This window comes from Arvicola amphibius, chromosome 7 (assembly GCF_903992535.2).
Source record: "Arvicola amphibius chromosome 7, mArvAmp1.2, whole genome shotgun sequence".
NCBI classification, from domain to species: domain Eukaryota; kingdom Metazoa; phylum Chordata; class Mammalia; order Rodentia; family Cricetidae; genus Arvicola; species Arvicola amphibius.
The window spans coordinates 20505942-20528629 of NC_052053.1; the positions used below are offsets into that span (position 1 = coordinate 20505942).

The 22688-nt window shown below is 34.9% G+C and overlaps 1 protein-coding gene across 3 annotated transcripts in view; it reads left to right on the forward strand.

Annotated features, from left to right (window-relative positions):
• Kcnh7 (potassium voltage-gated channel subfamily H member 7) overlaps nucleotides 1-22688 on the forward strand; it is a 426118-nt gene that overhangs the window by 340291 nt on the left and 63139 nt on the right. For 2 of the 3 annotated variants that reach the window (XM_038335737.1, XM_038335739.1), the window contains 2 exons: nucleotides 4044-4469; nucleotides 14450-14849. In XM_038335737.1, coding sequence (XP_038191665.1) covers nucleotides 4044-4469; nucleotides 14450-14849 — 826 coding nt within the window. The remainder of the gene's footprint in view (nucleotides 1-4043; nucleotides 4470-14449; nucleotides 14850-22688) is intronic. The other variant, XM_038335738.1, reaches the window with a different exon arrangement.

Here is a 22688-nt window from a genome sequence, read left to right on the forward strand (position 1 = left end):
CATCTCTGATGCCTAGTCCCTCAAAGCTCTGATCTCTGATCAGGGCCTTCTTTTCACCAGCGTTTTATTACCAGATACATTTTTCTGAAGCTAAGTATGACCATATTTCCTGAATAGCAATACTTAACAGTCTTCAAACTGATCACCATAGGGTGATGAATTCGTTCTGAATATCTTATTCTGTCTCTGTGATATTTAAGTCAGTACAATAATCTTCTGAATCATGAAAACAATGACCTTCCAAATACAGAATTAATACCCACCTGACTTCAATCCCAACTCATTTGGATTTATAGTAATAATTCATGATATTAAAATATGGCATTAAACAGAAGTTATTGAAATTCTTTTACTAATAAAGTTGCATGATGATTGAGTAATCACATGATTCATGCATAGCCATGCACAAATTTAAAAAGCTGTAAAATAACATTTGATCTCATATGATCAAAATGCACCCCACTGTACATAACAAATTGCAATATAATAAATAAAGTACTATATTCTAAGCCCAGTTCCAGAGATAAGTTGATTATATAATCACTGGATACAGACTTCATTAAAGCCTTAAAGCTAAAGTTAGCTCTAAGTAAACAAAGCCTGGTAGAGTTACAAAGTAATGCCATTTAAATTGGCTTCCAAAGGCCAGCAGGAGCAGTGTTTGCCTTAAGGATTACGTTAGCATACCCTGAAACAGCAATTGAAGCTTTGATGGTTGTAACACTATTTTGACATTTTCAAAATGGCATGAAGTTTTGAAAAGAAAAATCATGATTTTACATATTAGATTGGCCCATGTCAAGTAGCCAATGACTGATTCGTTTGGTACACAGAATTGTCGAATACTGGCTATTTTAGTTCACAGATGTAAAGTATTTTCTGAACTATCTATTTTTGTGATTTCATTACTTTCTTGTGGCTGCAGATAATAAAAGCATTAAAAAGTGTTTTTAAGCACTGGAATTATATTCCCTCATACAGGTCCTGATTTGCTCCAAATCAGACTGTTAACACAGGGTTTCTTCCTGGAAAGTCTGAGGGAAAAGTCACACCTCCCCTCTCTTGGGCTCTGCTGTGAAAAGAAATGCTTGGCCATCCTTGACTTGCAGGCCCGCTGCCTCCGCTAGCTTGTGGGATTCTCTACATGTGTCTTTGTGTTTCTGCACCCGAATCTCTCTTCATTTATACAAACATCAGTTATTGTACCACTCTGGCCTCATTTTATCTTGATTCTATCTGTAAAGGCCATATTTCAAAATAAGGTCACATTTACAGGTGCTGTGGATTAGGACATAAACATGTATTTGAGCTGTACAAATTACATCATAATAGTCATATTGAGAGGTATATGTCAAACCATTTTAACCTATTTTTATATTTTAAATATGAATAACACAAATCAGGGGGCTTCCGAAATAAATATACTTCCTTTAAAAGGAATTTACATGTAAAATGTAAGAAACCTTTAACTAAAGCTCAAACCTGAGGTCCGTGCCACGGAAATTTAGAGTCTCCGTAGCCTGCGCCATGCCTTCCCAGCGCTGTCCTCCGCCACTGTTTCCTTATGTATAACCCTTCAGCATGAATGCAGTCTGCTTATAATCCCTCAGCTTGTAATATCCTATTCTATGCTTCCTTAACGCCAATGATTCTGTCCTTCCTCCTGCAATGTGCTTTAGGTTCAGTCTCGTTCGTGCCCCTACATAACGCACTTGTAACTTGGGTTCAAAGTCTCAACATAGCTGCCATTTTTTTTTCTTTTTCCTGACACTTCTATGAATATTCCCCCATCCCATATCGGCACCATTCCCACGCTCAGACACCGAGTAAGGTGAAGCTCCAAAAGCTTACCGGTCTCGCAGTGCCGTGACAACAGAAACAGTGTAAACCGTTTCAGATATCAGCGTGGTAGGGTAGGGTTGCAGCCACAGCTTTTACTCTCCAGAAGCTGCAAGGCGCTGTGTGCATTTTACCCTCTGCGAGGAGTTCCAAGGTACTGCACTGGGCAATCCCAGACAATACCTCTTTGTGAACAAACTGTTTTGTAGTCCTTGCTGTTTTCTTTACACGCTCTTCCTTCCCTGAGGAAAACTGTAGGTTTAGGGTTTAGAAAGATCTTCTTGGCTCAAAGTTTCAACCTCACTTTCTTGGCGTAGCCGGTGAGCATGCAGGAACATGGTCGGGGGAGGGAGCTAGAAAAATAGAACACATCCATACTTTTTTAGATCTTGACAGCCAAAATAAGGTTTTAAATGTTACATTGTACAAGATAAGGACCGTGTTTTATGAGAAAGACCCAGTGGTTAACATGACAGTTGATGGTCCAGACTTTCCAACCAAGATGTCATAGATTAACTTTCCAGGCTGAATAAAATTACAACCTTGTTCTATCTGATTGGCTCTTTCCAAGTAATAAGTAAAGAGATATTAAGCTACACATTTTGCCCTCTTGGATTTGGAAAATGATGTCCTTGCATATTAAAACATCTTAGATTCTAAGGATTTTTAATATTTTATGAAATATTAGGTCACTTTCCTCTGTATTGAACCTTATTCTTATTCTTAGCTTGTCATTTTCAACCAAAGTTTGAGGTAACTTTCCATTTTCTCCATATTTTGTTTATTCATATTTACTGTGCTCTGGATAAATAATAAGATTAGGTTCTCGTGTTCCAAAGCTACTTAAATTACTTTAGCTATTACATAACCACATTTGCCAATTTTAGCTAAATTCCTCTGTTATGCTTAATAGTCATGCCATTGCACTTGGTGGCTGACTTCTCAAGTCTATTTTAAGTGAGGGATAATAACTTGTTGCACCAAAATACAAGGAATAAGATATGACAATAAAAATAAAATTGAATATTGAAGTAAACTCAGGAAGGTTATTATTATACTTAAGATGAATTCAATATGTATAGAATTTCCAAAACTATAAAAAAATATCAACAGGGATCTGAGATCCATATCATAAAACCAATAGTATATTTGTTATTTAGAAGAATCTAGTTTGTACACTTATTAAATACCTCATCTGTCGAGCCAGTGTGCACATGTGTAGTGTGAAGAGTGCAATGTTGTTCCTCAGAGGCCCCTTAAACATGCTTAGTGTATGGTACATTGTATAGGTGGAAACCCTCCTGTTTTGATTTTTGATTTTTTTAAATTTGTTTTTAGAAATTACAAAATCTCAAATTTACTTTAGACATGACTCAGGTTTAGCTCTGATAGTCTCAGATAAACTAAAACTACAAGCTAAATCATTTTAGCTGGTATGATGCTTTATTAGGAGAATGTATCTTAGTGTCTGCATGTCCCTTGGTAGATAAAAATCTGTAACAGCTCCTGGTAATAATCTGAAGAACTCTGAAGCATTCCCTGCTCCCGTGTAATTCTCTACATCCCAGAAAAAAAATTGAATTAAGTTACTATTTTTCCCAGAATATTAAATATCTTTTCATCATTTAAGCAAAAGACTCTTTTGAGTGTATTTTAGTCTTATTTGCTTTTGTTTTTATTGAAAATGTATTACATACAGGAGAATCATGCTTAACTAAAGATCTGAATAGGTTAAGCAAGATTTCATTTTTTAACTAATTTATCAAGATTAACTTATTGATTAGTATGAATAAATCAAATCTGACTTTAGATTTCTCTCTATATATTTCTTCTATTCTTTACAGCTACTACTTCCTTATATTTAAAAACTGAGCAATTACTTAACTGATTTTATGCATTTATAAAAACATTCATGTACTTAAAAATTTAATGATTCCTCAATGTCTCAGGAATAACGTGAATTAAATTTTGCTGAAAAATCTTATTTATCAAGAAATGTCAATGGGATTTTTTTTAACTGACAACATCACCAAAAAATCATTATATAAGATTCATATAAATGTATGTGTGTTTTTCATTAATATGTCAAAATAACATGACTTCTTCCTGATGTATCATGTTCTACAATTGCCTTACTATTTTACAGGAATGACAAAATTTAAAGTGAATTTTTATGCATGTCTGCTCTTCTTTCTTATACTCAGGTTCTTTCTTTGGGAGCAGATGTCTTGCCAGAATACAAGCTGCAGACACCACGCATCAACAAATTTACAATATTACACTACAGCCCTTTTAAAGCAGTCTGGGATTGGCTTATTTTACTACTGGTCATTTATACTGCTATCTTCACCCCCTACTCTGCAGCCTTTCTCCTCAACGACAGAGAAGAACAAAAAAGGCGAGAATGTGGCTATTCTTGTAGCCCTTTGAATGTGGTAGACTTGATTGTGGATATTATGTTTATTATAGACATTCTAATAAACTTCAGAACAACCTATGTAAATCAGAACGAAGAAGTGGTAAGTGATCCTGCCAAAATAGCAATACACTACTTCAAAGGCTGGTTCCTGATTGACATGGTTGCAGCCATCCCTTTTGACTTGCTGATTTTTGGATCAGGTTCTGATGAGGTAAGAGCTGCTTAAGAATTTTATTTTCTGAAAGACTGCAATTGTAAAAGTAAATCTACATTAACTAGATAAAAAAAAAAGTAGTCCTACATCTCACAGATGAAATTCATTTACACCTGGAAATGTTATAAAATGAAATGAAGACATTTTTCTGTTGTGAATAATTGAAAATACTTCTATATTTGCTAAGAGATATAAAAATACTATCCATGCTGTAGCCAACAATTTCAATTTTAAAACACATCCACCGAGCATTTTACTCTAGTGAGTAAAATATGTACAGATAAGTTCGTGAGTGCAAAGCTATCAAACATTAAGGCTGTTTCCTTTCTTATATCACTAATTAGGGTGTGGAACAAAGAGAGACTTGTTCTTTGTTCAAACTATGAAAAGGGCACCTTATGAAATGCCTTTATCAAAAACTCTTTCACTTCTACTTCACATTTCAGAAAATATCAAATGTATATTGCCAATACCTCATAAAGTTTGAAAGCTTAAGGAAATATATAAGTTTGGATGTATTGAGTGCATTTTCTGAATAGTGGGTCCATAAAAATAATCAGATCTTCAAGGAATATTTGGGACAGATTCAGTTAGTGTCCCCATTACTTAACCATCACTTACTATTATAGCACATAAATATTTATGTAATGAAAAGATTTACAGGAGATATGTTCCTTAGTTTCTTTTCTGTGGCTTTGATAAAATACATGGACAAGAAACAAATTAGAGGATAATGGGTCTATTTTAGATCCTAGGTTCCAGGTTCTATTCTATCAGTGTGGGAGAGTCAAGACTTCGGGAAGTTGAAGCAGCTGGTCAAAGTTACAGCCAAGAGCAGAGGGAGATTGAGTGCATACATCCTTACTGCTTAATTGCTTTCTCTACCCTTATACAAGGACCCAAACCCAGGAAATGGTGCTACACATTTTAGGCTGGGTCTTCCCACATCAATAAATGCATTCAAAAGCAATTCCCCTACAGACATTCCACAAGCCAATGAAATAATCCCTCGTTGAAGCTTTCTATATTTTATCAAGTTCACAATTTAACAATTAAAACTAACCATTATAGGGGGTATAAAGTAACTCCAAAAAAGATGACTGAAAACGAGATAAACTCAATGGGCTGAAGAAAAAAAACATCAGTGTCCTATGCTGCCAGAGCTCCTTCCGTTCCTTCAGCCAATAGCCTTGGAGATACCAGCCCACTGGGGCGTGGTATCTTTCACTTTAAAAAAGCAGTGGCAGCACTCTGCTCTCTCTCTTGCTTCGGACTACCAGACGCTTTTATGATCATGCAGGAGTCTGTTGTCTAGGACGGTGATCTGTAAATTTTTCCCTTTAAATAAATAACCCTTTTATTAATTATAATTCCAAACTGGTGTGGGATTGTTTTGTGACTTACTCCTTTAGCCCTAAATGATTCCTCATTATCTTTTGCTTGTTTTGTTAATTTGTATATTCCAAGAGAAGAAGAGATCTCAACACATACAAGCTTCCTAGCCTCTGAAGGCTTCAGGACAAAAGAATATTTGTCAGCCAGGGGGAACTAGAACACTTAGAATTGTCTCTATGTCTACTGAAAGGCTCATCTAAACTGTAGATTAATTGAGCTCAGGACAGTGGAATATGACAAAGTCTTAGCATCTTTTCATCATCTGTAAAAGAATTCTAATAATGTTATCTTCCTTGTTAATTTCTTATTTTATTTGACATTAGAATGAAATAACCCCTATGAAATAGGAAAAAAAAGTCATTAAAGATCTTTTAATGGTGATTCCTAATTTGGGTTGTAACTAAAACACAAGAATATAAAACACTTCATCATTGATATTTATCTTTGAATTTCTTATAATGGGGGATACATGTAATTATATAACACAAACTTTTCCTGACAAACTAGAATAAAAATTTCACTGTTTCAAAAGTGTGAACACTGTGTGTGAGTGTGTGTCTATGTGTGTGTGTGTGCATTAACTATCTATACACACACTAGCAGTGACTCATACTTTGAAAAACAAATGAATAGGCAAATAGAATATTAAGAAAAGTTATATTCAATCAATAATAATTAAAAAGTGTATATTTAGAAATATTTAGAAATGTTAGGTTATTTTCATTTCAGTTACTACACATTTTGAAAAATGTAAAATTCCTTTAAAACATGTAGTTCAGATAAATCAGTACTACAGCAAAATTCTGTTGACTAAAATAAACCAAATGACAGTTTAAGAGAGTCACATCACTGTAGAGTGAAATTGTCTAAGGAAAAGAGGGTGAAAAAGACAAGTGAAGAATTTGAAGCTTACAGAGTGAGGAGACTCCTGGAAAGATTAATAGATATTCCGATGTTTGGTTTGACATATGTAAATTACCAACAGGACACTGAGAAATCATTTAGGAAATGCAAAATTTTGTTGGAGACTCTGCTAGGTATCACAATGTCTACTGATCTCATTCTTCTAAGAGGTAACATTAAAATCTAATACTGTGTTTCCCATAAATTTTAGAAGTAGAATTAACTACAAAAATATTTCATCTAACACCAGGCCTGGAAAGTTATTATTCCAGTTTTATAGATTTGGCCATTAACTGGCTTCCTGGACCCTACACTGCACATCATTCCTATCCAGTAGCACTATAACATCTCTCCTTCATCAACAATTGCTTGCTGAGTAGCTTTCAAAGCAGCCAGCATTATTCCAGATTCAGAAGTCAAGCAGATATATGTGTTTCTGCTCCACACTCTCATAGAAGAGCAAATGCTGAAATGACACAGATTGGGTGGAAACAATAATATGTAATTTTCTAACAGACTTGGAGACTAGGAAAGGCCACTCAGGAAAGACCATTTGAGTTGAGGCTTACAAGAAATTTACAGTTGCCCGGCGGTGGTGGCATTTGCCTTTAATCCCAGCACTCGGGAGGCAGAGGCAAACGTATCTCTGTGAGTTCGAGGCCAGCCTGGTCTACAAGAGCTAGTTCCAGGACAGGCTCCAAAGCTACAGAGAAATCCTGTCTTGAAAAAAACAACAAAAAAGAAAGAAAGAGAGAGAGAGAGAGAGAGAGAGAGAGAGACAGAGAGACAGAGAGACAGAGAGAGAGAGAGAGAGAAGAAGAAGGAACTTTATGTCACGTAAGTCTACAATACTGAACACTTTAAAAAAAACTGTTTGGAGCATTTCCTCAGTTGACTATCCGGGTCGGGATGTTAGAAGGAGAGCAAGCATGCCAGTGACAGCAAGACTGAGTCAAAGTCAGAGATGAGGTGCTAAGATATGACAACTACATCACAAAGAAGCATGAGATCTGTTGACTGTGGCTTAAACAAGACTCTCTGGAAAGGAGCTGATTTTGATTGACATATAAAAGATTGCATAGACCGTTCTCTGTGGTGAGCAGTCAGTAGCCAAGGGCCCTGATTAAAGCCCAGGCTGTGCTGTGTGGTGGGTGAGAAAACAGCATGGACACATAACACCGTAGAGATGTAGAAAATAGGTAAATTTAGGGAAGGTTTTAAATGCCACCTATCATAAATTGTTGGTTAATTAAATAGCCATGAAAAAAATAAATGAAAAATCTGAACTAACGGTGATTCAAAACATACTTTTGTATTTCACTCATTGAGTAATTAAGGTGGGAGTAGGGATGAGAGAGAAGGTACATTCATAAGCAACTTTCATAGATGGTAATGTCTTTATCCCAATGGTAAAATCATGGGGAGATGTATTGCGCAGGAGAAAAAAGTGTATTGTGAGATGTTTCGGCCATCACAAGTATGAGGTGCTTATTAGTCATACAAGTACAGATGGCTGGAAGGCAAATAAGGCACCCTGTGTGTAACGAGAAAGACACACATGGAACAGAGAAGACAGCCTTTAAATTAAAAATTAGATATAATCACAGTAATGGGTGGCTTGAATCAATCCTTTCTGATCAGAATGGCACATCAATTTCTGTGCAAATCTTTTAAAAGAGTCTAAAGACCAGGCTTGGCTGTACATGCCCATGTGCTGAGCATATGGGAGAAGAAGGCCATCTTGGGCTATATAACAAAACCTCATCTCAATACATACATACATACATACATACATACATACATACATACATACCTGAAGATTTGCATTTGGTGAACCTTAAAAGTCAGATTTTCTGTTTTAAATTTTAGAGACAATTGTACTATTTAAACATTTATAATGTGGTGGCCATATCTGAAATACAAACACCCAGGCTTTCATGTACTCATGAAACTACATGCAAATAAATATACATAGGCAAATTAATGGAGATGTTATTTTCTAATTATTAAAAACTAGGAACAATTTTTGCTGAGCTAAGAATGATTTTTTATTATATATTAGCATCATCAATTAGGTTAAAGTAAATATTTTTCCCAATGTCAATTAACTATTAATATCTTCCTTTACCCGAATGTTAAACTGTCTTATTAATAGTCAACTCTTAAATCCAATATTGTAACATACTATTTTATCTGTAAAACATACATTCTAAAAGTAGGAGGCCAACATGAGAATATGGTTTTACTAAAGAAGACACGATTACTCTTATTTTTCAAACTAACATTTTTACTATAATTAAATGTGATTAGCAATAACTAGAGACTCTCCTTTACTGTTGCAAACATGTTGAAGAAAATGAATGCAGGGGATTACTCAACTTGCCTATATTATTTCTGTCTTACTGATGCGAGTATCATCTAGAAAGAGAAATAGTTCTGTGTTTCCTAACTTTGTCTTCCTCACAATAATTTGTGTCAATATCATTGATGCTAAAGGACAATATCATTCCCTTTGTCTCCACAAAATCAATATTGATTATCGCTTCAGATTTGCCCATATTTGGATTATCCATGGCGAATTTTCAAGACGTTAACACTTAGGATCTAGAGAACTCTACTTAGAAACACACATCATTATCTCTTTCCTCCTTTGATAATTAAAATTCTAGTTTTCAATTATTTGCTTTGTTGACCTCTGATTCATGCCTTAGTGATATTTTTTAAATGAATTGTAAACACAGGAAGGAAAGGTTTTGGAACCAAAATAACTAGAGGTTCTTTGAAGCAAAATTCCAATAGGAAAGTGGAATTCTGCTCACCAAAGATGTTTCACTCATTACGCTAACAAATGAACTGTGGAGTGAACATAGAGAAAACATTAGTACCCTTCTGTAGAGAGTTTGATTATACTGTGAGCTGTTCTCCTTGCCTTTGATCTTTATGATAGATGCCATGAATTTCCTAGACATTATTATGAGAATGAGGTATTCATTTTTCTTTTGCAATAACAGAGCACATCATGAAATTTTGCATATATGCATGTTAACAATAACAGCTATTTCTCTCTCTTTAGATAGTGTTTGGCTTGTATTTTACAGAAATTTTCCTTGACCCCTACTTGGAGCTTTGATCATGCCTTTCAACTCTGGCATGACATGTGACTTAAATACAAGAGACCAATTGGAAAAGAAATTTTCTTTAAGTAAATCATTTACATATCATCTATATGTGGTTGACTAAAAATGATAGAGATTATATAGAATACAATTTTCCTTGGTAAAAACTCAGTTAAAAATTTAAAATTTTAATTAAAAGGGTATAACATCCACACTTCTACATATGATGGTTTATTTCTCTGTTAAAACTTACAATTATTTGATGCCCAGTATCTATGTTACTGCAGTGATATAGAAAGGGATTTAATATTACAGTATAATAGATTGTTAACTATGATAAAGTGTAAGTGTATCAATCATTAAGCTTGGTAAATATTGAAAGGAATTCCCCAGCAAACTGCAGAATCATTTCTTTGAATTACATAGTTAGTAAAAGCAATTGTGAAATTTGATTTGAATAAAGAAACAAGCTAGATAATTCTTCAGGATTCTGCATATATCCAGATACAGATATTGATAGTTTTAATAAATGTTGAAAAGTATTAGACAACTGAAAGAAAAGGCTAGAAACGAGACAATTTTATCATTGAATTGCATTGTTTAAATAATTCATAAAATGGTGTGTAAAGTATACATTTGAATGGGAATTACCTGGAATAAAATTTAAAGCAAAAGCATTGAATATGGAATCTTGCAATTTTTATTTGCAAATATTTCTGTGTCCCCATACATTTATGTATTGGGAAGTAGGATAAAATAATGCATTCAACTGAAGTTTCATTGCTGTCTGATTCTGTAGTCCATTCTATAAAAGCAAAGAGAACATGTTTATATTTCATCATTTATAAAAGAATAATTGCTATAATTTACCTACATGTTAACTTTTATTAAGTGACTTTAAGTTGTCTAAGTACACTAAACATTTTTAGTATAAGATTCTTATAAATACTAACAAAGTAAATTTTAAAATTTTTCAGCATATAAATTTTTCTTATTGGCAAAGCTTTCTCAATTTAACCCTACAAAGATTTATTTTTAATAATATTAATCCTGATAGGAATTAACTAATTTCAGTATTTTGCAAAGTTTTACAACATTGAAGGAAGATATTGACCAATTTATTACATAATGTTCATCAAAAAATTAATATAATTTTTTTATTCTGGTCTCTGATGCAGCATTTTTCCAAATGTATAGTTGTATCTTTAATCAAAAAAGTCATTTATTTAATGAGGAAACTTCATTTCCACCAATATCAGAAGGAATTAAGACCTTTAATAAATAATAGATATTTTAAAACAATATAATTGAATTATACTCATTATTCAAGAGATATAAATAATTGTATTTGTGAAGGAAAGTTGTCAAATTAAAAAGTACTAAATAGGGCATTTAAAATATAAATCTTGTATAAGTAAAGTTTCTTTACTATTACAGTCTGGAAAAAAATTGAATATTTTTCAGTCATAATGAATGAGCTGAGTTCTACATTGCACAGTTACTATAAGATGAAGTTTGATATTCTAGAACCCTTTGTGTCTTCCTTACTATAGCTCATAGGTAAAATTGGCAAAGTACCTTCCTTCACTACTGTAGAATTACTTGATTATTATCTATTTTTATTACCCTATTTATAAAAGTCATCAAAGTTTAGGACCTGCTGAGTTTTTTTTTTTGTTTTGTTTTGTTTTTTTTTTTTTGTTTTTTTTTTTTTGTTTTTTTGTTTTTTGTTTTTTTTTTTGCCAAGAGTTACTCAGCAAAGGGAGACCTGGAATGTCCTGGCCTATTCTCTCAGAGATTTGGTGCCATCCCTTATCTTCTCTCTCTAATCTCAGGCAAGACAGTATGGCAATATACACAAGGGTCACTAGCAAAGACGATCCAAGGGAGTCGGCAGCATTTGTCAACAGAAAAAAATGGCACCACATAGGTACAACGTAAAACTAGGTCATGTAGTTGTGCTTGGGTAAATGTTAGAGAGTCGTGAACGACTGTCAAAGGTATTGTTCACTCAACCTCTCCTGACAACGAAAGTGAGTCACAACTTCGTCCCTCCTCTTCCATCTGGCTTATTTTTCTTCCCCTCCCCCCTCCTTCCTGTCCTGTATCTCCTTCTGCCCTTCCTTTCTCTTATTATTCCTGTAATTATCAGGTATAAAAATTGTGAATGAGTCCAAGGCTTCTTAAACATATCTTCTCCTAGAATATTTGTCATTCATATGTGATCATGTAAATTATACTGATTTATAGTCTTAAAAAAACTTAGCTTCACATAAATTCTATTTTCTTTACTAAGTAAATATAGTAGAAATTTTAGAGTGTTTAGTGGAAATGCACAAGGGTATGAAGACTACGCAGCAGATTTTTATTGTTTTCTTTTTAGTCTACTGCTTTACAACCCATTATGAAACTGTTAATGTTCTGTAAGGAATTTACATAATTTAACCTACTACCTGGTGAATCTCCATTATATTTAAATTATTTTTGAATCTTTTTATTCTAAAACCAAATAAGAATTTTAGTATTTGCACACTAATACTTAACAAGCTCTGGTTTTGGAACACACGTAAACAGGCAGTAGTGTTAGGAGAAGAAATAAACTAGAGTCTGAACTGGGCAGGAGTGGAGAGACTGAGCAAATGGGACTCCTGCTGTAAGCGCCTGGCAATCATGTACCTGGATGAAGTTCTTGTCTTTCCAAGACCCATCCATTTTCTGAGGGCACCCTAATCCATGTTGCCAGGCTTCCATTTGAGATTCCAATTGTCTATGTAGTATATTTGGAAAGTATGTAAGCTCCATCAACACATCTTATAAAGTTCCTACAAGTAGAAACAGAAGTATGAGGAAATATTTAAACAGAAATCTATCACTTATGTAAATAGATCTATCACTTATTAGATATTACCTACACCTGTGTTGACATCATATTTCCATTTATAAACAAAGAAACTAAAGCCCAAGAGTAAAAAGAACCCGTGCAATGCAGCATACAGCTATCCACGTAGAACTTATTTATAAATAAGTCTGCCTGTTCGAAAGTCCATGTACATAACCGCCAAAGGAAAGTGTTGATGTATTTGTATAAATAGGGACATTTACTTTACTTCCAGTGAACTCTAATGCTCTCTTAAATTCTAGAATTCATTGAAGGGGCATGTGTCTATAAATATGTGAAGAAGGAAAACCTGTTTTCTGCGTTGCATTGTGAAAAATAATAACTTACTTATTGGCACAACCAAGACGAACAAAATTATAATCCTGTTATGATAAGTTCATCCAAGCTAGGCAAAGTCCTCCTACTTTTTAGAGTTACAATCTTACAGAAATGAATTCAAGGGAAACTAAAGTGTTTTCCTTTGCTTGACTATAACAAAGGAACAAACGGAAGATTTACTACAGTTTCCATTAAACGTTTTCCTGTATACTCAGTAATATTTTTCACTAAATCAGTATTTTTATAGCAATGGGGTAATAGCTACTCTGTGTGCTAGTTCTTCAATTAAAACATTAGCATTCTTAACACACTTGGATGTACTTTGTAAAATAAGCACCACAATAAAGAGATAAAATGACTCAATAATTGATTGGTAAACACCATGTAACTATGGAATAATTACACGCTCTGTGAATTATATAGTACTTATAGTTGACATTATTTAGGAAACATAAGAAATGAACTTGTAATTTGTACTTATCAGATTTCGATTCTTAACAACCAGTTAAATATCCTGTTATTATGTAAAAGTATCCTATCATTAAAATACCTGGTCAGCAATAATCATGCAGTTAGTTAACATGCATCATACTCCAAAATACAATTGTGATGTCATCAGGATACCAAGAAACGATTTATGAATTTGATGCATTCAGGAGAAAAGAAAGAAAGAGATGCTTAAATATAGATTGTAATTCGTTCATGCAGGTATCCACTAAGGGCTCCTAACAGTTACAAGGAGGAGCTTGGCTGACTCCTTCACATCGCTCAGGTGTTTTTCAACTTCATCACAGGCTAGTTAGTAAGGCCTTTATGGGTCTTCCTCTCTTGGGATCTCTACTACACACTATATCGCCAAATAGCAACTATGCAATAACCGTAACTCATGCTAATCCCAAGATCTCACTTTTCAGTCTCTCTGCCAGGAAATAGCAGACTTTTTTTTCTCTTCATTAGAAGAGATCCCTTGTCTATATAATTGTCTGTCTTTGTTAGAGAGAACTTTTTTCCTGCATTGGAATTGTGGTGCGTGGTACATGGTAGCACACAATCAACTCTCTGGACATTGATTGAGAAAGGAACACTTTAGTAGGGCATATTGCGTGAAAGTCACTTTTGTAGACCTTGGGAAGGCTGACTCTCTTTCCATGGATTTTTGTCTGCCAAGACATTGGGTTACGGAGTACCATATTTTTCAAAGTGGAATTAAAACTCTTTGAATGAAGAACTAATCTTCATACTTGATTCAAGCCTTTGTCCGTTCTCCCATTTTCTGTTAACTGTTCTACCTTATAAGAACATACCTTGAAACACCTGTTTCTGATCATACGCATTTATTTCCACAGACAACAACATTAATTGGTCTTTTGAAGACTGCGCGGCTCCTTCGCCTTGTACGCGTGGCCAGGAAGCTGGATCGCTATTCCGAATACGGCGCCGCGGTTCTTATGCTCTTAATGTGCATATTTGCCCTGATTGCCCACTGGCTGGCTTGCATCTGGTATGCGATTGGGAATGTAGAGAGGCCCTATCTGACTGACAAAATTGGATGGTTGGATTCCTTAGGACAACAAATTGGGAAACGTTACAATGACAGCGACTCGAGTTCTGGACCGTCCATTAAAGACAAATACGTCACGGCCCTTTATTTTACCTTCAGCAGTCTGACGAGTGTAGGATTTGGAAATGTGTCTCCCAACACCAATTCGGAAAAAATCTTCTCCATTTGTGTCATGTTGATTGGCTGTAAGTAGATTTCTTTTTTTTTTTTTTTCCTGTTCTCTGTTAGGATAAAGTAATAGCACAAAATCGGTATTTCTAGAACATAGAGAATAAAGCGCGATACGGAAACTGTGGCGATGGTAGGATGACACACGTGGATGCTATATTCCATAAAGTCTAAATTCTCTTAGTGAAGTGAAGAAACAAAAATTACTTTCATATTCTTCGCTTAGAACTAGCTTTAATATCAAGATAAAATATACTCATCACTTGGGGATCCCAGGGTCAGTTCAGGGTGTGTCTCATTCTTGTCTGAACCTGAGCAGCCTCTTAATATAAAATAGTATCACAAGTCCTTAATACAAACTAGTATCACACTGAGGGCTTTGCAGATGGTTCAGTGGTTAAGAGCACTGGCTACTCTTGCCTACTCTTGCTGGCTCTTAGCACCCACAAACCCTTACTAACTCTGGCTCCAATCTGATACCCCCTCCTGGCCTCTGAAAATACAAGGCATGCACATAGTGGAAATGGATACATGTAGGCACTCACATGCAAACATAACCATAAATAAAATCTGAAAAATTAATTTTAAAAATAGTATCACAAAATGGTCTTTAACCCAAAAATATCTTCATGCATATATTTTAAATCACTCCTAGACTACTTGTATTTTCTAACACAGCATAAATGTTGTATAAATCTCACAAGGAAGAATGGGAAAAAAGGACGTGTGCAGTACAGGCATAATTTTTTGAAGATATATTTTGTTCATGGTTGGTTAAAACTCTCAAATATAAGTACAGAAGTCACAATTCCCTATATTCAATGAGGTTTCGTTTTTACCCTGGAATATCATGGCTGTAAACTGGAGTGATGTGCATAGTTAGACTACAGATCTAGAAAGTATAGCTCATTCATTGTTGCATAAAAGTGATTATAATTTAGAACTAAGAGATATTTTCTGTTTCAAGTTAAGCTGGAAAATAGAATTCTAGACATAAATCTTTCTCTCGTACATATAACACCATTACAATGATACCTACAACCAATTCCCTCTTTTGTTAATTTTAAATTGCTTTCCTTTTGATATCATCCTAAGGCCTGACATTGTTTTTACTCTCTAGAGGCTTTCTATAAGGAGAATAATTTATTTCATATACTATTGAAAATAAAAAATTTGTGGTAAGATAGAGTTGACTTAATAATATTTTTGAAAAGACCTAGTTAAGGACCTAGAGGTGGCCCAGATGATGGCAGACAGCAATAACAACTTCGAAAGGAGCACTGCCCTTGGATGATGTACAAAGTAGAAAACAGATCCTGACAATTGATTTTGACATGTTGCCATAATTAGTTACTGAAATGTGGTTAGATAAAACCTATTTATGAAACTTAAATGAGTTCTCTCAGTAATCTACTCTGCCTAAAATTTAGTTTTTAATTTCAATAACATTTTCATAAGAAAATACATTTTTAAACCTTCAAGATCTTCTACGACAATTCCATCACACTCTTCGCTACGAACACAGAAGCAGCATTGCATGAAGAAGGCAATGGGACTGGAACCTATTAAAAAATAGAAATACACATTAAAGGCACTTTTACTTTAATTAGAACCACAGACAGGCAGGGGAGATGACTCAGCACAGGTTTTGGCTTGCAAGCTTGACAAGTCCTGAGCACCAGCACAGAAGCCCAGTGCAGCGTGCACACCTGAATCCTTGGGACTAGGAGAGCAGATATAGGAGAATCCTTAAGATTTTCTGGCTAGCCAGTGGGTTTATTGAGCTTCTGGTCCAGGGAGAGACATGAAAGACATGGTGGAATGACCAGTGAGATGGCTCAGCAAGTAGACACCGATGCCCAAGCTTGAAAAACCCAGTTCAATTTCCAGATGCATACGGTGGGGGGAAAACACTGACACGTACCAGTTGCCCTCTTAACACACACGTCATGGCCTACATATGCACACACATACACACGCATGAACCCAAAACACACAGATGCACACTTGCTTAAAAGCTCAAAGTTAACACATATAAATATAATAAGGTGTGTGTATGTGTGTGTGTGTGTGTGTTAGAAAGTGATTGAGGAAATCATCAGACATCAATTACTGGCTTCCACATGTGCATATACACATACATATACAAACACACATACACACTGAAAATAACAGCAAAGAATCTATCAGAATATATTTCACAGAGGTTAAAGATTTTAGTTGCATTAATATCAAACAAGGCAAAGAAAAGTATCAGTTTTTGATTAAATGTTTATATCTGTGAATTAAATATGAATGTATCTATGTAAGAAAAGAGTACCTACCTGTATTAAGAAAAAATAACTGAAGGAACTTACAAAAATCACAACCAGTTATCCTGTTCACTGCTTAGAAATCCTCAGCACTGTGATATTTATTATGTGAAGCATTTTATTAAAAACAAATGCTAGTTCTTATTTATCCTACACACAATATCTAACGTCAGAGGAATATTGACAGCTCCTCTTACCTGTTTCCCCTCCCCCCCTTATTTTAATTTTCTTTGTGCCGCTTTCTTCTTTTCTTTACTTCCCTCCTTCCTTCTTTTGTTCTTTCTTTTCATTCTCTTGATAAACATAACACTAGGTTACCTATACTGATCTTTTAAAAAGGATTTGTGACTCCTACAGATAATTTTGATCTTTTAAGAGAAAACTCTATTCAAATTCGATAGAGAAAAATTTAATTCACATTCCACACATATTATTCAAGTAGAAGAGTCATTTTTATAAGCATCAATTAAAATGAGTTCTGCAAAGCTTGATGTCACACAGAAAATCTTCTAAGCATTGCTTGAGAGTACTCTCATTACCCATGATCTCATTGATAAGGGGAAAGGTAAAATTGAAACTTGAAACACAACAGTTGCCACATTGCCCATGAAATGTTCTTAGCCTTTAGGCATAATGACATATTTGTTCCTGATGTCTCCCACTATATGAAATTATATGCAGAAAATTAATTGGTTCTTGTAGTTAGCAATATTTACATACTAAGCCAAATGTATCATACCTAGAAAAGTCCTATTTTCAACATAAAATTAAAAGACAAAACAAAAATTTTAATATAAAATATCATTTGTGTTTCATTATAACCATACTTATTATCTGGTTGAAATTTTAGCTTCCTTAATTATTTATAAAACAAAAAAAATATAAAAGAAAAATTTAAGTCACATTGTGGACAAAAGGAAACTATATATACATATTACAGCATTATCATGTAAGAAAAATAAAAAAAAGAATTCTAAACTATCAAAAGGGAGGCAAAGATCGGTGCACTTCCAATCCCTGCACTCAGGACTGGTAACAGGAAGAACAGAAACTGGTGACCAGCATGGGCTACATAATAAGAGCCTGCGAAAAATGACCTCAGTAAATACAAATAACAAACATCTGTGGGAAGTTTCAAAGCTGTCATTTTCACTGAACACAGAACAAGATTGAATAATTCATTTTAATAGTGTGCATAATTTAAAAATGAAAGAATACTGAACAAATGTGAATATGGTACATTCATGCATGAACAAAAAAATCCCTGATATGACTGTAGATAGTAACTCTTTAAAGGATTTTTACTGCTTTATTATAAAAATGATAAATGTATAAGGAGAGTTATAATACTTCAAATACATACATTTTCAAAATGTTATATGATACTCCATTAATATACAGATTGTATGTGTCTGTATTTCACTCACAAATACACTTAAATCTGATAGAAGAAGGAGGTGTAAGAAGAGGGGAAAAAGAAAATGAAGAAGGAGGATAAAGAAGAAGGAAAAAGGAAGAGAGAAAAAGGGTGTAGGACTATGGAAGTATGGAGATTGCTCAGTGGATAAAGTACTTTCTGTGAAGGCTTGGAGATCTGACTTTTTTTTTTAAAAATCTCCAACAGCCATATAAACTATCTGGGCATGGTAACAAAGTGTCTTTAATCCATCACTGAGTGTAGAGACAGGAGAATTCCTAGAGCTTGCTAGCCAGGCAATCCACTGACAAGTTCCAAATTCAGCAACAGACTTTATCTATCTCAAGAACTAAGATGGGTAAGTGACTGAGGAAGATAACTCAGATCAGACATCACCCTCTGGGCCCCACACATGCGTGCATGGCAAGAATACATGCAGCTACACACACACACACTAATATAGCAATGTAACACACACAGAAAGATAGTCACTCATCAAAAAAGAACAGTCTAACATTTTTAAAAGAAGAAAGAGTGCAGCACTATGCAATATTAACTTAAAATAATTACAGCTATGATGGCGCAAAGGAGGTTTGAGCCAGAAGCAAGACAGGAAACAAACACAGGGCAAGTGGAACTGACAGAAAACACTTGGCCAGAAGGTGAGATCAAGCAATTGATAAATGCAAGAGAGGAAACCTCAAGAAGAAAAGGAGCAAGCAGAGACAAGAAAGAGGAACCCTCAGAATGAGAGGAGCAAGGGAGAAGTGTTCAGAAGTAGAATGGCTTGATTTTCATTAGATCAAGGGAAACTAATAAACTACAGGCTCAGAAAATTCAATAAATATTAAAACTGTGAATAAAACATATCAAACTAACAAAACATAGTCATGAAGTAAAAAATTTCAAGGTGATAAAAGGAAAACCAAGACATATATACCAAATAAAATAATAAAATAAAATTGAAAGATTTCTTATATACAATGGGATAAATAACACCACAGAAAAAGAGCTCTAAATTGCTCAGAGAAAAACAGTGTCTGTCAACATGGAAATTTATGATTAAACTGTATTTCAAGTAAGGGCAAGGATACAAATGACTTGATTTATTGTCAGCAGACTATAAGAAACTATACATTTTACCAATGAAAGAGAAAAATAGCCTGTGAAAATCTGGAATGAAGAAGACCAAAGCTAGTCAATATAGGAATAAACTGAAAACATGCTCCCTTGTCTTTATACATCTTCCAAATAATTGACCAGTGTGAAAATCCTGTCTGTGAATTGATAGGTCTTGTAAAGTATATGCAAAAGGAGGTGTGACAATGTTAGCGCAAAGAAAGGAAGGTGAAGGAGCAGTTCATCTCTGCTGTGAAATCCTGCATCATTTGAGCCAGGATTAAATGTTCAAGAAAGAAATAGTTACATGGACAACCAGGAACTACTTGAATGAAATTTAAAATGAAAAGTGCCCAAACCGATAGTTGAAAGCTCTTACATCTCCCTTTAAAAGTTGGTAAATGACAAGTAACTTAAAGGTATATAAATAGGGGGGAAAAGAGAATGGCAGCTGAGAGAACATTAAGAAACTATTTGAACACATACAGAGAGATAGTTGGAGGACATAAATTCTGACTCACTTTAAATAGTTAATAAAATGAATATGCTTTCTACTAGGCTGAACCACGCTGCAAATGTGCAGCATCGCAAAAGGGACGTTCCGATTCTTCGGACGTTGTAAAGCCAAGCTGTCAATACAGCCCTCACTTCACCCCTGCTGCTCTGGTTTGGCTGCGCCACTCATATGCGCACCGTCTAGGGCTCCAGGCTAACTTTCATCTACCCTATGTGCCCTCACAGTCCTCAGGCAGAATAAATCAATGTTCTTAGGCAGTGGGTCTCAGCCCTCCTAACGCTGTGACCTTTAATGTAGCTCCTCACGTTGTGGTGACCTCCAACCATAAAATTATTTTTGTTACTACTTCATAATTTGGCTACTGTTATGAATCATATTGTAAACGTCTGTGCTTTCCAGAGGCCTCAGGTGAACCCTATGATGGCAAAGGGATCACAACCCCCAGGTTGAGAACCCTTGCTCTTAGTGGTACAGCTGGTGTAAATCACCATTTATACCACTGGTCTTAGTGGTTTGTTTTCAAAGTCCCAGACCAATATCAGCATGGTCTCACCAATTCTTACACAGAAGAGGAAACGATGAAAGCAGACAAATTAGAGGAAGGGGTCCTTTTGCGCACTGTGAATGAAAAGCTGGACTCTGGGGCTCTAGCTGTAGGTCAACTGTAGAGAGTTCTACTGGCATGAGAAGCCCTGAATTTAATCCCCAATACCACCACCACAACAACCACTACAAAAAGGAACATTAGAATTGATTTATGATTTACGATTGACAACTTACAACAGATTACACTAGGGACAACATTATGATAACAGACATAAGAGATGTTTAAATTAAAAATTATTTAGTTATGTTTCGTGAAAATTGCCTTCTTTTCAAATGACATTGTTCAGTTGGGTGTGATGGCTCCTGCCTTAAGCCTAGCACTTAGGTAGGCAATGCTGACAGGTGTGAGTTTGAGGCCAGCCTGCTCTACACAGCAATTTTCATATGTGGTTAGACACTCTCCCCAAAAAATCAAATGGCACTGTTTAAAACAAAGAAATTGAAAGTGAGAAAGTATTTTGAAGATACAGGAATGAAAAAGACTGGCAGCCAATTCTCACAACTTCAAAAAAAATGAGGGTTTTTTTTTTTTTTTTTTTGGAGCAAATTATTACTTTTTGTTTGTTTTTAACAGAACTGTACCCAAAACACACCTGAACATTGAAAAAGTGTATTTAACTGTGGTATTGATCATCACAGTGAAATGCAAATTAAACACTAATGAGACACACTACACATGCTACTATGGTAAATGTAAATTGGCAACTACCAAATGTCGGCAGGATCTAGAACAAATGGTATTGCCATAGTATGTTTGTGGGAACACAAAATAAGGCAACTTTGGCAAACAACTTGTTTCATGTAAAGTTAAACAAGCCATTCCACACCTAGGTGTTTGAAACAGAAATGAAAATACATGCCCACACAAAGATCTGTACACAAATGTTCAGGGTAGTTTTTACTGTGTAGAAATGCTGTGCTTTCCATCAGCAGATGATGCAAACAAACTCTGGTACACCTTTATGATTCACAGATTTTTTTTAAGGTACTGATGGACGCAATGATTCTCCGCATTACGCTGAACAAAAGGCCAACGTGTATGGTTTGTGTGCCTTGGTCCCTAGCTAATGAAGCTCGTCTCTGCAGTTCCACATTTGAAATGATGTGAGGAAGTATTCCGGGAGGGTAGAAACGGCTAATATCTCAATATGTCAACAGGAATGCTCACATTTGCCACAGCTAAATGAAATACAAACTTAAAAGGGATGCATCTAGCTATGTGTTTATTATCCATTAAAAATTTCCATCCTTTGGTTACCTATGTTTGAAATACATAAAATAGATTTTAAAAAGCAAACTGTAGTGGTTCTAACAGAATCTAAGGCTAATACTTCACTAGCATTTAATATGTGTGGTTATGGGCTCAAGGAGATTATGCTTATTTTGTTTCTATGAGACTTCAACCTAAAGTAAACAATTTTGATGAAGTCAAAACTTTCCACTGAAGGTTAAGGAAGGTTAAATGAAATGTTGAGTTAGAGAAAGAAATTCCTATATATAAATAGTATTATTTGTTTATTCATTTATTTATTTAGCCAATATACATTTGACCAATATTCTATGCCAGTGAATGGGCTCCAACTAAATAAATGCAAAAATATAATAATAATAATTTGTTCTCTCTAACTGGTGATGTTTTGTTTTAAAATGGAAGGGTGGATAAAACCTCATGTGTTCCTTAGGATTTTAAAATTCAAATACATCCACCAATTTCTCATTCATGTTTCCAATTTCATACTTAGAATCTAGGTTTTCCATTTTCACAGTGTAATGATTTTGCACGGGAGGGACCTTTGCAGTGGGTCAGAGACAAACCACAGCAGGTGATGCCATAAAGACGGAGCTTAGGTGAGGAGTTTATTGAGAGAAAGGGAAGGGGGGAGAG